The following is a 16,323-nucleotide window of genomic DNA, read 5'->3' as shown; positions in this document are numbered from 1 at the left end:
GCTTACAAAATAAAGAGCTGCTTGGAGAAATCGCTGTGTCGTCTGTCATGTCTACCCACAACTTAACACCCTCTATAGTAGATCTTTGTGCATACTCAGATAAAAGATGGGATGTGCAATGTACTGTATCTGAAAAAGCTTGATCATTGCAACTCTTATGGGGGGGGGGTATCTGGAAGCATTTTACATTTGGAGTGGTACTATTTTGTTAAGTTGCTTTGAGTTTTTATTACAGCAAGCTACATACAATTTTTTTGAAAGCAAAACAAAAATGTTTTCAATATATTTGGGTTTTTTAATGTATGATTTGCTTAAGGTTTTTATTTTAAAATATACAGGCCACCCTTAATTCCTCTTACTTTCTAGCCATTAACTGAATTTTATTGGCATGCCAGTAACTGTGCTTGTTATATTTTGTCGTACCTACTTTTATGCTGGAAATTCTGTTGGAGCAATTTTCTTATTATTCAAATGCATAGATTTTATAGTGTTTTGCAGCAGAGATGCCTCATTTCATTCTTTGTCTTCTGCTTAATAGGAAAATGTGATTAATTAGGGTAGGTGTTGTTCCATCAGGAAAAGACTATCATAATCTTCCCAGTGTGAAATTGCTTGTGAGTACTGTTCTCTTATTCACTTTTACCTTTAGAAATACTTAGGCTATACTTAATGAAATGCAATAATTTATTTTGCCTGTTCAGGAAACCTGACATGAAAAGGGCACAAAATTATTCTGTAAAACATTCCTGCCATCATAACTTTGGACTGAGCTTCACAGTAAATACTTCTAAAAGCCTTTGTGCTGAAGGTGTCAAAGGAATACATGATTTAGGTTGGCTTGTGGGAAATCAATCGTAAGTGTTGCTGCGGAAATAGCATTGTCATTAAAAATGATTTCTTTGTGAATAAAGCTCATTAGCAGAATAATGGTTTCATAGTTTTAACCAGCATTTTGCTTTTCTGGTTTGGATCTGGCTGTGTCCCAGAATGAGTGGGTGTGGGGGTACTGCTTTCATTCAAGCAGGGAGGTCAACAGTTTCTCTTTCTAGCTGCTGCTTTCTACACCAGCGGTTACCAAAGTAGGCTGCACTGCCCTTCGGGGAACAGTGATGGGGGCACTAAGAGACAAGGGGGAGGCATGGGGTGCCTATCAGACTGGGAAAAGCTGGTATCAAGTTCATCAGTTTGTTGAATTAATTAAACTAAAAAGTTTTAACTGGACATTTAATAAATATTCAATTAGTTGTTATTGTTTTAAATTTTACTGTGTGGCTTCCTTAATGGTTTGTGCCAACTGCTGTTCGGAATAATGCTTTTTATATGGTAGGGTAGTGGGTACTGGGAATTAGTTTATGGAACTAAGGAGCTGTTGCCTGAAAAGGTTTGGGAACCACTGCTCTACACCATAAAAAAGACTTTCCTAGGAAGCCCTTCAAGGGGTGCAGGGGGATTCAGCAGAGGGAGAGACGAGAAATTTTTGTCCTTTGAGTAGTTTTGTAGTTGCTATCAATAGGCTCCAACTAATTGGGATTGCATTTGGCCATGTGTCCCAAATTTACTGGACATACCCAGAATACTGCAGTCAGAAGCAGTGTCTGGGCAGAAATTGGCAAAATGTCCAGGAAAATCCGGACGTATGGCAACCCATGTCAGCAGTGTTGTTTTTGCCGATTTTCCTTAAAAATAGCTCAAAAATGGTTCTTTTTCTCAACAACTTTGGGCAAAACTAAAAAAAACTCAGCAACTTTGGCCAGAAGATGAAATATTGCAACCCTGGCACTTGAAAACTGATTTTATCCTTGACTGCTATGGAATGTCTCCATTAACACATTGTGCTCTTATTTGTTTAAAAGATTTCACTGTGCTGGTGCCAAAGAACAAGTAACACAAATCAGGGGTGTAGGAAAGGGGGGGGGAACCGCCCCAGGCGCCATCATGGAGGGGTGGCGGCAGATTATCAAGGAACAATTACTGCCCTGCTAGGGTGGTTCATAAAAAAACTTTTTTTTGAAAATGCCTGCTCCAAAGGTCTTATCTTACTATGCTAGGGATTATATAGCTATATATGAAATTTCATGCATATCAGTTAATATCTTGACCCACCTCCACGAAAATAGCTGTTTATTTGGCCGTTTTCCTATGTCGTGAAGCCTGAAATTTCAATTCAGTGGACCCGTGTCAAGATATTAACTGATATAAAATATACAAAAATATAAAATAAACTATTGAAATTCATGATAAAGTTAAAAACAGGCATTTAAAAGCATTTGGAATATGACTAAAATCAACAGTAGCTAAAATGAGGTAAGACACATATAAATTGTACATGTCTAGATAGGCTTGCCTAAACAAAAATGTTATAAATGTTCAACATTTTAAGTATTTGAAGGTTCGGTATATGGACTTCATAGTATTATTTGGAATGTAGTATTTATTTATTAATGTGGTTTGTCATTTTACACATATATTGACATATATCAATGAAAACTCATGAACCAGAAGTGGTAAGGAAATTCTCTGGACCTAGAATACACTAATTAGATAGAGAACTTTTAAAACAGATGAAAATAAAAGTCATACAACAGCAGTTTCACTTGTCCCATTGTCATACAGTACTTGGCTTTGCAGAATTTTTGACCACTAAAATCTCCTGACAAAACCTCTTTGAGCAGAGCTAAGTGTAAGATACAAAATGAGTGTACCCGCGGCAAACAGCAGTGCCTTTAATCACACCATGTTCACCACTCTAAAACAGCTGTTGTCTCTCAAAATGCACCAAGTTTTCTCTTCATCTGTAGAGGATTGGTCTGTTTGCCCTCAGGCTGTGTTCCATGTTGCATCATACAATTCAGACCTTGGTATTTCCCAAAGCCATAATTTTATGTGCTTCAATTACAGTCTTTGGGATAAAATGCTATGGGCTTGAGTCAGCCTAAGGTTAAGTCCCAATGATGCTGAAATCTGTTCCATTCAAATAGGAGGCGTAAGAAATTCTTAATTTTGATTGGGGAGTCTACTTATTTAGGTAGTTACACATATGTAATTGTGTGTTATTGCCTGTACTTAGCAATTCGACTACTGTTATTTAATTTTTTCGACCCAGTTATTTCTTACCCTCCCTTTACCATAAGGTTCTGAGGCAGGCTATAGCAATTTAAAAATACAATGCAGTTTAAAGTAAGTTTCAGTCACAATAATAGGGTGGGTCCCACAAATATAGATCTCAGGTGCCAAAGGTGGCAGAAGAATGCTACAGCAACTTAATTTCCAACTCCTTGCTTCTTTGTGATGAGGAATTGTCATGAAATGGCAGAGGACTTTTTAAAAATGTTGTTCTGCATGTTTGTTAATGAAAGGAAAACAGAGGCAATCTTCCTTTAAACATTTTAGGGGCGATGGAATTAAATGGTCTCACCATATATAACCTACAAAATGAACAGCAGTTTCAGAACATCTCCAAATACAGATCCCTGCTGATTTTCCAAGCTGTATCTTTCCAAAGTGCTGGCAAAAAATTTTTTAACTCCTTAATCTTTAATTACATGGAGAATCTTTAAATAAATGGAGAAAACCTCCTCAAAACTGTCAGTCTCAGGTATAGGCCCAAACAATTAAGCCAAATATCATTTAGGTTTTCATAATGGTTGTGCATATTTTAAAAATGTTTCTTTTCCCCTACCATAGAAGTTATTTTTAACTACAGTTTACAGATTCCATAACTTACCCATTGTGCAATGCTTTCATAGGCTATATTTAATTTAGGCGGGTGGTGGTATAATTTGGCACATACACTGTTGGCACCTGCTGTTAATGTATTTGAGTTAAGTTGGGTTGAACCTTTCCCTGCTCTGATTGGGGATCTACACAATTGGTTCCGAATTTATTGCTTGGCGGTGATTGTGATTCAAAATGCCTAATTATAGGCTGTTGGGTCTCAGTATCTCATGTGGGCCCTTAGGTATGGGCTTGTGGACTCACTCCAGTCCTTCCAATATTCTTCCAGTCTTGTCTGTATTTTTCCAGGTGGAAAGCCCAGGATAGCAGCATTCTTCCAGCCCTGGGGAGTCCTGAGCAGTGGTAAGGCCCTGTTGCATAGCTCTGTCTCTGATTATACTTTGTTGAATGTTACATAAACACAATACAGGATGTGGAGGGAGAATGGCCATCCCTGAGAAGTGAATGGAAGTTTTCTTAGTATGCAAAGGGAAATGATCTGGTGCTGTAGACCTCCAGTGTGGACAAGCTATCCATTGGCACAGCAGCAAAGCTCTGATGCACACACTCTCTTCTTGTTTCCCAGAACTCCCTGGTCTGCTCACTCTTTTGATACACAACATACAGTGTGTGCTGATGCTGAATTCTGTAATCCGTTTGTGTGTCTTTTCATTTGCAAGTATCTAAAGAACCATTCAACTTGTTCTTTATCTTTTAGGCTTGTGTTTTTCAAATAGCAGCCCTCTTCCATACCACTCCATGGCAAACCACCTTTGAAACTGGAGACCTTTAACAGCAATTTGTGATACAGCACAGGGCCACGCCCAACCCTTTAGTGCAGGGGCCGGCAACCTAAGGCCCATGGGCCAGAAGCAGCCCACAAAGGCCATTTAACCAGCCTACGAGCCGTCCCCGAACTGAGCCGCCTGCTCGGCGAGTCCCCACATGCTGCACTAAACTGGCACAGCGTGATGTGGGGACTCTCTTCCGTGGCTCTGGAAATTGCTCCTGTGCATGCCCAGGCACTAGCGGAGGAAGAGGAATGTGGGGGGAGTACACCGCCCCCAGTACCATGATCCCAGTGGGGTTCCATCATGGCTGTCCCGCCCGCGCTGGCACCCCGTTCCCGCAGGCGGTGCTCCCCGCTCCCAGGACGCACGCCCCACCCCTGTGGGCAGCGTGCCCCACCCCCGGGATGTATGCCAGCCCTGCCCCTGCCTGCTCTCTACCCCCCCCAGTGCCAGAGCATGAAGCAACGCCACTGTGCCCTGACTCCGGAAACCGTGTCTGCACATGTCCACAGCACCGGAAACCACTTCTGTGCATGCCCAGACGCCAAAAATTGCTTCTGTGCAGGCGCGATTTTGGGTATCTGGGCATGCGCAGAAGTGATTTCCGGTGTCATGCTGTTAAAATGTTTCTTCTATTCCTCTAAACAGTAATGATGCCTGCCACATGAATAATATTAAGTAGCTTTAAGATGATTGGTCTTGCTATGTAGTGCTTAGCTTCAAAGCAAATACTTTCTCCCATCTGTATATTTTCAATATATTACCCAAAACTGCAGTTTTGATCTTAAAGCCACAGATTTAAAGTAGCACAAATGTACTAAATGTTAGCACATGACACATCTAATGCATATGCCTAAATTAGTAACACCTTCTAAGCTTTCTAATTTTAATCTAGGTTGTTCTGAGATAACTAATCTCTAATAGCAATTTTGCACAACCAAACAATCACATGAAAGGTCCCGTTATTTGAGCTGCCTCTTACACTGGCTTTTGCAGCTAGATAATTGGATCTCCACCATGAGCGTCTACTTTGTACAGCTTTAGTTTTGTTTTAAACGTATCTCCTGGATTCTCTTTTCTGATTTTCTTTTACACTGCTTTGAGACAATTGTACAAAAGGCAATTAATAAATTGATGTTGACGATAATATACAGCAGCAAAACCTTGTGAGCTAAACCATACTGATAATGTTCATGCCTTGCATGTTCAAGATCTCAAGATTAATCAGTTAAAACAGGTGGAGGACCAATGGGCTGCACCCGGCAGCTGCCAGCAGTGTCCTAAAATCAGGTGCCTTTTCTCCCTTTGGTGTGGGAGCATTGCCAGAAGGTCTTAATGTACCGAAAGTGGGAAGGAGGGCCCAGTGAGGAGGAAAAGAAACACTTAAGATTATTCCCTGAGGAACAACAAGACACAGTGTTTGCTCTCCTTGTTTGCTCATGCCCAAAACAACCCATCCATGCCTGCTCTACAGAGACACACAGAGAGTGCTGTGTGCCAGCATCTGTGGTGAATGTGTCTGCTTCATGTTTGGGTTTGCATGTGGTTCATATGTGCTCAATACATGACCTCTGTGTGTGCAGTAGCTGAGCCTATCAATGGCACTCAGACCTCAGTGGGGCAGCTGACTGCAAATGCAGCCCTTGGACCAAAAGGCTTTAGCTAACCATTGACTTAAACCAGGGTTCAGCAAACTTTTTCAGCAGGGGGCCGGTCCAATGTCCCTCAGACCTTGGGGGGGGGGGATGAATGAATGTCTGTGCCCCACAAATAACCCAGAGATACATTTTAAATAAAAGGGCACATTCTACGTATGTAAAAACACGCTGATTCCTGGACTGTCCACGGGCCAGATTTAGAAAGCAATTGGGCCGGATCCGACCCCCAGGCCTTAGCTTGCCTACCCATGACTTAAACGATCTTAAAGAACAGGGATACGGCCTATGGCTGACAAACCAGTAGACCTACAGCTTGCCTGGGTTCTTCAAGATGTGGATCCTTATATTACCCTACAGGTTGCTAAATTCCTAACAGCCGTCCTCTCGTACAAGAGACGGAATGGAATGTTAGCTGATTATTGATAGTTATAAGAATTTTCTATAATGACATCAGATATTGATTTTAATGTAGTGCCTAAAATTTTTAATCTTAATCTTTTCTTATGAATGGCTAATAACCCTTGTGAGTTGTGAATTGTGTTAGTTAGTTAGTTAGTTAGTTTGATTTATTACGGCCATTGGCCCATATCTAAAACAATACATCAAAATTTATCCATAAACAATACAATTTAAACAGTTGTGAATGGTGTTAGTTAGTTAGTTAGTTAGTTAGTTAGTTAGTTAGTTATATTATTTGTGGTTTGTACGAGTCCGCTGTTTTATTTGATTTGTTGTTGTTGTTGTTGTTGTTGTGTGTGTTTCATGATGGGCGTAAAGCCGAATAAACATTTTGAATCCCATATCCTTGGGAACTGCTGCCAGCTGGGGCTGGAAGGACAATTGGCCTGATTCTGCAGAAGGCAATTCTTTGCCTGTCTCTCCAGCCCTCCACCATGCTGCAGATTCTGTTGTGGCAAACTAGTCATACAGTAACAGATACAGGGAAGCCCAATTCTCACTACATAGACATGTGCCTGAAAGGGAGATCTATTTCTTCACTTCTCTACCGAGATTGGAATGAAGATCCCCCTCTCAACACACACACACACACACACACACACACACACACACACATCATATCCCTGGTGGGTATGATCTCCATGGCAGAGTGAAGAGAGGAGCCTCCCATTACGATGTAGCTTTGCAGTAAGAGTCAGGTTTCTCTGCTCCTGTAATTAGCTGCATTAAAGATACATAGTTGCTTGCATTGTACTTAAGTTACAGTGTTACTTGCCCCTGGTAACAGATGTGCCAGGATCACAATGCAAAACCTGCAACTTGAATGCAGTTGGGAATTAGTACCTGCTGGTAGACAAGTAGGGCTGTTGCAGACACAGCCTAACTCTGTCTGCTTAGTTAAAATAATTTGGACGTCTTTTGACATTTTGCTTTCATAAGTAATCTAATATCAGTGCAATCTGATTCCCACAACTGCACACAACGTAAACATATTGTGGCAGTAGCATATCTCCCCCCTCCCCCTTCTAACGATAGTACACGGTATCCCTGAAGGATTTGTTGTCTCCAGAAACATGTTACTAGATGTGTATTTTCCCTTCTTTATATGTTTGCATTCAGTGGCTAAGCTGGAAGGCATAACTGGACATCTGTTGTAATAGCATGCTGTTGTGCCTCTAGAGTATTGAGCCACAAATCTTGACTAACTTCAACTAAACAAGAAGAGGCAAGATGCTGGTATGTTAAGCCCTGGGGTATGCATCTTTTTCTCAGTATTTTGGATAGCAAAAGATGAAATGTCTTTGAACATAAAAGTATTGAAGTACAAAACAGTAAGCAACTCACTGGATTTTTTTTTTTAAATGACAAAATACAGATATTGTAAACATAAGGTTTTGATATGGTGATGAAAATGTGAACCACTTGTTCAAAACTCACCTGTTTTATGAACACATTTCCAATGTTAGGCATTGGAAGGCCCATTGAAATCAATGGTTTCATTTTCTGTTGAGGAAAAAGCTGCTCAAGTTTAAAGCATAGTGTGCTGTGGGACGCTGCTTTTTCAGGCGGTTTTCATTACATTTCATTACAAAAAACAAAATGTGTGTCTGTTTGTGTGTGTGCATGTGTGAGATATACAAATATATTCTTGCATAGCTTGTTTTTCCTGCACTTTTAAAATGCCTAATTAATGCATATTTTCAAGTGGTCGCCAGGATTTTAAAAAACATTTACCTTTTGCAGGTTTTATAAGAATTTTGAATTTTTAGAGTAACAAATCACTGTTATTTGGATAACAGGCAGATACATTGTATAACCTGGCTGCTGCTTCTTGCCTCTCAACCTCCAACTTTCTGAGAAATGAAATGTGTGGACTTTTAATGTTGATGAAATGCAGCGTGTGCACATGTAGCATGTGTTTCTGATTCCCAAAGAAATTCTGTAATATGTATGTATGTGTATATATATATATATATATATATGCAGGTTTTGGTGTCCTCGGGTGTCTTCCCGTGTAAAAGTTGGGGTGTCTAGGCGACGTTTCGACGAGGTCTCACTCGTCATCTTCAGGCTGGTGCTTTCGGCTTCTTGTTACTTGAGTGATTTCTTGAGTGATATCCTGAGTACCACTTAGGTGGGTCATTAGGTGTGGATTAGTTGCTAAAGTCTTTGTGTCTTGACCTCTTGAACTTTGTGAAGAGTTTTCCTGAGAAGATGGCTGTATTGCACTTAGTTGTGCTTTGGCTTGGCTTCGTGTATAGGGGCGAGCTGTGGTTTTGTGGCTTGTGTCAGCCAGATCTGTGTAGGGATTGCAGGGGGGTGCAGCATCCGGAGGTGCCACCATGGATTGGCTACTGGATGGTGTCAGTAATTCATCTGTGGAGAGGGTCTGGGTTTGGGTCTGGTGTGGTTGATTGGTGTTGGCGTTCTGTGTGCCTCTGGATCTGGTGTCAGTTTTTGTGGGGAGGGCTAATTTCCAGATGTCTGGCAAGCGGGATGTGTCGTCACGCTTGTTCATGTTGTGAGGGTGTTTCTCTATCTCGATGGCTTCCATGATTATTCTCTTGTGGTGATGTTCCGTGTTAAAGAGCAATTTGGAATCTGCAAAATTAATTTCGTGTCCTGTTTCTTTCATGTGTTGGAAAAGAGAGGAAGTTTTTTCTTCTTTTTTGACGGCATTCTTGTGTTCTGCGATACGTGCATTTATTCGTCTGTTTGTTTGTCCAATGTACGTGGCTGGGCAGACTTTGCAGGGTATTTCATAGATCCCTTGGTTTTCCAACTGGATTTTATCCTTGGGGTTTCTGAGGATATTGGCTATTTTTTGGTTGGTGCAAAAGGCTGTTTTGATATTGTGTTTATGGAGGATTTTGCTAATTTTATCTGTAGTGCCCTTGATATAAGGAAGGAGGGCCATGCCATTGTTTTCTTCTGTGTCTTGGTTTTTGGGGGGTGTTTCCTTTTGGATTAGCTTCGTAATCCTGTTTTGCTGGTATCCATTGGCAATTAACACATTTGAGAGATTCTGTAACTCAGTTGTCAAGTGGTCTTTGTCAGCCAGGCGTTTGGTTCTGGAGATGAGAGTCTTGGCTACGGAGTTTAGCTACCATCCAGTAGCCAATCCATGGTGGCACCTCCGGATGCTGCACCCCCCTGCAATCCCTACACAGATCTGGCTGACACAAGCCACAAAACCACAGCTCGCCCCTATACACGAAGCCAAGCCAAAGCACAACTAAGTGCAATACAGCCATCTTCTCAGGAAAACTCTTCACAAAGTTCAAGAGGTCAAGACACAAAGACTTTAGCAACTAATCCACACCTAATGACCCACCTAAGTGGTACTCAGGATATCACTCAAGAAATCACTCAAGTAACAAGAAGCCGAAAGCACCAGCCTGAAGATGACGAGTGAGACCTCGTCGAAACGTCGCCTAGACACCCCAACTTTTACACGGGAAGACACCCGAGGACACCAAAACCTGCATTCCTGTACCCGTGAAAATCTACGAAAGCATATATATATATATATATATATATAACAGCAGTGTAATTCTCAGGTTACAAAACAAAATCAGATAGATCAGGGATTATGTATGTGTGCCCTAATGCAGATGTCACGCTTTGTAATCTTCTCCTGTGAAATCCCTCATGCTTTAATTTGGTACAGTATTACTCCACTGATTTTGATACTTTCAAAACACAGAAAGAAGTGTATCAGTAACTTTGAGATTACTATTTAACTTACTTAACTGAGCATTTAGGTGTTTTCTCATATGTCTTATAAACATACTTCATTGTTTCCATTTTTAAGCCGATTATTGAGTTAGTTCCAGAATGTGTATACCGCAATATGCTACAGAATAAACAGCCTTAGTTTTCATGCTGGGATTCTCTTTCTCAAGAGAAATTAATACTGCCAGAGTGGTGTTGATTTTGTTGTTCTGCCAGTCTGTAGCTTTGGTTTTGAAGGATATTGGGCCAATCTCTGCATGGCTTCAAAAATTCCCAGTTCTAATAGTTTTCAACCTCCCAGGCTTGGTAAACATGCTTGTTTGGGATGAAGAAACACACACTTGATCTTGTCAAGCAATGGAATGTGTTTTGGTTTTGACAATGGCAATATTCACAGATCACCTACCAGAATATATGGTTTCTAGTATATAAAGATGTGCTGTTTATAAACCTACATTAGTTGTGATTTAACTGGAGCTGTTCTTGAACGGTGTGTGTGACTATTACAAGGTCACTCTCTGGCTTCTTTTGTTCCTTCAGAAAATGGTTACTCGGGGAAGTTACGGGCCAGCTCTGTTACGCAGCTTCTCTTGCTGAAATCAAGTTTTTTCAGTCTTTGCAGTGTCTCAGGGCTTATGGCACTGTATCAAGTACTAAAAAGAACAAATGTTTATAACAACATATAAAAAATATGCAATTACAAAGACAATAAAAGTAGTCAAAAACAATGAAAACATCAAACTATTCCACATAAATCATAAGATCTAAAGTAAAGATACAAAGAATACTGTATTTTTTGCTCTATAAGAATCACTTTTTCCTTCCTAAAAAGTAAGGGGAAATGTGTGTGCGTCTTATGGAGCGAATGCAGGCTGCACAGCTATCCCAGAAGCCAGAACAGCAAGAGGGATTGCTGCTTTCGCTGCACGGCGATCCCTCTTGCTGTTCTGGCTTCTGAGATTCAGAATATATTTTTTTCTTGTTTTCCTCCTCCAAAAGCTAAGTGTGTCTTGTGGTCTGGTGCGTCTTATAGAGCGAAAAATACGGCAAATATCAATAACAGCAACAACCCCTCCACACACACAAAAAAGCCTTAAACATTATACTACTGGCCAAGAATTTAGTCAGAAGCCTAAGCTTTTGTAGGTCGAAAGCAGTCAGGGACCTGCCCTCTCAGGCCAAGTGGAAAAGGCCCTGCAATGCAGGGAGCAGGTCTTCCAGGACTCACAGCCACGATCCTATGTCACACCCTGACCCTGTCTAGAAGCATTACCTACAGAGAGGATACCAATATTTTGTGAGCCATTTCTGTTATAATAGCTTCATTTAAATTAGCATACAATAATTGTTTGGTTTATGAAACAAGAGGCTTCAATGAACCTAAACTAGACATTGATTTAAGGTACAGAAAAAGAACATGATTCCTAATGGCACAGAAATAATAGCAAAAATATTCCTAAATAAATTCAACATGCAGAAGCTATCTTTGCATGCTAAATGGGGTGTGTGGTGAGCAGGATGTTACAGGCAGTCCTGCTTTCCTTCCCAGGTGTTGTCTGCATAGAAACTACACACAAATTCCACTTTCTCCCCAGCACTGAAAAGCAGGATTATGATTCAGAACCCAGGACCCTATGCAAATATTTGGGTCCACATGCAGTTTCTATGTGGATGGTTAACTGAACATTAAGAGAGAGGAACAGAGATTACACATTTTGTCTTTCTCTCCACATTCAGTGTAACACAGTGGTGCCTCGAAAGATAAAATTAATCCGTTCCGTGAGGCTCTTCGTATAGCGGTTTTTTCGTCTTGCGAAGCAAGCCCATTGACGGATTAGCGCTATTAGCGGTTTAGCGGCTTTTAGCGATCAGCTGTTAAGCGGCTTATCAGCGGATCAGCTGATAAGCGGCTTAGCAGCTTAGGAAAAGGGGGGAGGGGTAAAAACCCGAAGGAACTCGCAAGACTTTTTCGTCTTGCGAAGCAAGCCCATAGGGAAATTCGTTTTGCGAAGCGCCCTTTCGTCTAGCGGGTTTTCCGTCTTGCGAGGCGTTCGTCTTGCGGGGCACCACTGCATTTGAAAAATGTATTAGTCTGCATCTTAATTAGATGTTACTTTAGCCTAGCGTTGGGTAAACATCTTTAAATTCCAGGTTGTGTGGTACTTAGAAGAAGAAATAATTTTGTGGCTCTTTCTATCCATGAGGGTATATATGTGTATGTTTTGGACCGTTAACTGATAATGGCTCATTTTTAATGGAAAGAAAAATAGGCAGCAAGGGTTGATATGGATGGAGCCAAAATGTTACTATAAGTGATTGATTTGTAATTTAGTTCCCAGGAGCTTGAATAAGGGGGCTGTTGAAGCAGACAGTGTTAGAATATTTGCTAGATCCAGATGAGATTAGTTTAAACAAACTACAGTCAGTAAGTCAAGAACAAACCATGGCTTAACATCATAGGCTACATATACACTGCACTTTTAAAGGACATTGTTTCCCTCAAAGAATTCTGCACACTGTAGTTTACTCCCTCACAGTTACAATTTCCAGCAACACTTACCAGACAAAAATGTCCATAACTTTTTGAGGAGGGAAATGTGCTTTGAATGTGCTTTAAAAGTATAGTGTGTATACAGCCGTAGTTTGTTTGGAGTGAAACAAACCAAGGTCCTTGGTTCAGATTTAAAGCTAAGTCAGGGGTCATGATTTGTTGCTCTTGCTTGTGCTAGGGGAAGCGGGAACTATGCTTTACCATGATGTGTGAACACAGCCATTAAATGGCCTTCTGTTTTCTCAAGGGGTTTGTCATGTGTTCATTGCCTGAAGCGGTACATGATGGTTTCTGGCTAGCTATCTTTAAGTCTGGTTTATATGACTGGTAAGCATGAGACTGAAGAGGTTGATGCTTTTCTCTTTTTTCATTGGGCCCACTGGCGGATGATAAAAATATACAAATTCAGAATCTTCTCATAATAACAGAAGCTGACTAGAGTTCCTTTCAAAAAATCCCTGGAGTGAGACTTTAAAAAACTACCATATGCATTGAAGTAGGCATTTTTGTTATATATAGCTGTACAACTTACAAGATAAAAGTGTAAACTGTTAAGTAATGGTTGTTTGGTACAAAGATGTTAAAATAGTATTCTTTTCAAGTGTGGATCTTCCTGTATGTATTATGCAAACTTGATAACCTAGAGTATTCCACAGTGGCTGATGAATTTGTGTATACTCAGTAGGAAGCTGTTAAAATATTCTTGCAGTGTTTTTGATCTAAAGAAAAAATTATGTCAGCGGTGAAATGGTGGGAAAATATGTCTCGTACCTATCTCAGCCAACTGCATTTCAATTAACTCTCTCTTTGGAGCCATGGATCAAATTTTGCTGTACATCTTTTATGTTTGCTTTATTTACCAATGCCCTCTTATTTAAACATAACAGTGATAGACTGTGAGCATCACTAGCCTCAAACCAAACATATTCAGTGACAGAAATAAGAGCAACAGGTATAACCCATTTGTGTCTAATTCCTCCTACGTGTAAAGTCCAGCATATACATTCAAAAGTGTGCTTTAAGTAGTTTTGAATGCATATTTGTTGCAAGTAATGCACTGAAAGAGCAGTTTTCTGCTGAAAAATAAGCCTTCTTTTAAAAATCTGTTGGAGTTTTTTCTTGCATAGTTCTTATTCATTTTCATCTTTAAACTGTTTAACAGGCTTGCATTGAGGCATATCTTGGGTTACATTAGAGCATATGACATGCAACAGTTACCTAAAATTGAGATTAAACAATCTGTTTTAATCGTACCTTATCCAAAACATTTTCCCTATTCTCCAAAAAGTGGTTGTTCTGTTCCAAGGAGCTCCTCTGCATGCAAAAAGGGGAGAAACCTCAAAAGCAGCGGTACAGTGGTACCTCAGGTTACATACGCTTCAGGTTACAGACTCCGCTAACCCAGAAATAGTGCTTCAGGTTAAGAACTTTGCTTCAGGATGAGAACAGAAATCGGGCTCCGGCGGTGCAGCAGCAGCAGGAGGCCCCATTAGCTAAAGTGGTGCTTCAGGTTAAGAACAGTTTCAGGTTAAGAACGGACCTCCGGAACGAATTAAGTACTTAACCTGAGGTACCACTGTAGTCCTGTTGGCCAAGGTCAAGCCACACCCATCCTCCCAGCCCAGGCACCAGTGCACAAGCTCATTGGCTAGTGCAAAGCTACCACTTGCCATGCTGAATCCCCGAGTGGTGAGTGGATCTGGTAAGACCAGGCCTATCAATCTTGCCTTCCCTCCTCTGGGAGCTCCCCTTCCGTTTTTTCCTGGGTGAGGATTGTTATGCCCTGTGGGCCTCTAGAGAAGTCTGTACAAGAGATGTATCTGCATTTGGTGGGCTCCAGATGATGAATGATGAACGTAGAAAGATTCCTACATTGAGGAAGAAGCTGGTTAAGAAAATTCAAGTGTTTTTGATAACTCCAAGACAGAATGCATGAGAGTTACCCAGTTAAAACCTTAGATATGGTAGCTTCCCCCCCTTTTCTTTTGCTGAAGATATGTTTTGAATTTAGATATGAACCACTTTTGCTCCTTGAGGAGTAAAGGCTGTTTCATCATTGACAACTGGCTATCGCCAGCAAAATCTAGTCATTGCTATTAAGTAAATGCAAGTTCAGTGCAGTAATTAAAGATTAAAGCAGAAAGCCTTTATTGTGGCATTAAATCTATCTATAGCTCTGAAAAGCATTATCCCAAGCACCCAAGTAATTAAAAGGCAGTTAAATGAAACACATGCTGATAAATTAAGTGATTTTCACAAGCTGATTTTTGTAATGATGTCTTATTAAAATGCCCATAAAATATCCTACATCAAATTCTAGTCCTGTTTTTTAAAAAGGAGGATCTAAAAACGCTCCATTTAGATGCAGAAAAAGAAGCAAATATTTTTTTAATATAAAGGTTCTACAGAATAAACTTGATATATACATGTTAGGATTATGTTTGAATTTGCCAGAGTGTAACAGCTAACCTCCTTAATTGGTAGATTAATCAACAAAACTTCATTGATGAATTGATAGGACCTATATAAATCAATGGAGTGGACAGTTAAGGATGCATTGGTTAATTGTTTTGAATACAGTTAAGTTGTGGAGCAGCAGGTGGGGAAAGGCACAAAGTCCCTTTTATCAAGGCTACAAAAAATTGGGCACTGTAATGTTGGAAAAATGAAACATGCTGTGATTTGGGACAAATTTGTGTGTGACGTAGCACATATCTAGCTCCAGGAGGAAAAAAGTAAGTCACAGCCAGCTTTAAATAAGTTTTTGTAGGCTTTGAGACTTCATCCTATCCATTGTAAACTGAAACAGTTATTGTTTATAAGTACCGGTATCTCAGGTAGGGTTGGGAAAGAGTACTGTCTGAAATTGTATGATTCCTATTGCAGGAATACTAGGCAGCTTCCTGTGTTTTATCAAGGCACACTGAACAATTTCCTCGCCTGTGTAGGATACAGATTACCCTCCTCAATAAATAAAAGGAACCAACAAATAATGTCACTTAGTGATGTGAGGTGAGAATATTCTCCAGAGAATAGTCTAGAGAATGAGAATATTCTCTGCTAGAAATTTCTCTGGAGTATATTCTCCACAAACTGTAAATTCTAATGTAAGAACCAGTTTTACAACCCACATTTAAAAAATCTAGTAAATAATAAGTGAAGCTGTGATATTGCCAGTGTAAGTAATGAATAATGATGTTTTTGATCCAGTTACATTACTGGGCATTGTGTCATTCACCATTGGCAGTTCTGAAATGTGAGCTACAGAAAACAACTTCTTCTTCTTCTTCTTCTTCTTCTTCTTCTTCTTCTTCTTCTTCTTCTTCTTCTTCAATGCTATTCATTTAATTTGATGAACCTTTGAATGTGTATGTATTTAAACTTTATGTAATAGCCTTTTTTCTATTTTGGTGTG

General features: G+C 40.2%; 1 protein-coding gene across 21 annotated transcripts in view; it reads left to right on the top strand.

Moving 5' to 3' along the window:
* MAGI2 (membrane associated guanylate kinase, WW and PDZ domain containing 2) overlaps positions 1–16,323 on the top strand; it is a 628,972-nt gene that overhangs the window by 56,046 nt on the left and 556,603 nt on the right. For 9 of the 21 annotated variants that reach the window (XM_083701301.1, XM_083701299.1, XM_083701289.1 and 6 more), the window contains exon 2: positions 4,024–4,077. The exons of the other annotated variants lie outside the window; for them this stretch is intronic. In XM_083701301.1, coding sequence (XP_083557427.1) covers positions 4,024–4,077 — 54 coding nt within the window. The remainder of the gene's footprint in view (positions 1–4,023; positions 4,078–16,323) is intronic. 21 annotated transcript variants of the gene reach the window in all.

The sequence above is a fragment of the Podarcis gaigeae genome (genome assembly GCF_964106915.1).
Source record: "Podarcis gaigeae genome assembly, chromosome: 10".
NCBI classification, from domain to species: domain Eukaryota; kingdom Metazoa; phylum Chordata; class Lepidosauria; order Squamata; family Lacertidae; genus Podarcis; species Podarcis gaigeae.
The sequence above is the reverse complement of the archived record's forward strand: the minus strand, read 5'-3'. Positions and strand labels throughout refer to the sequence as shown.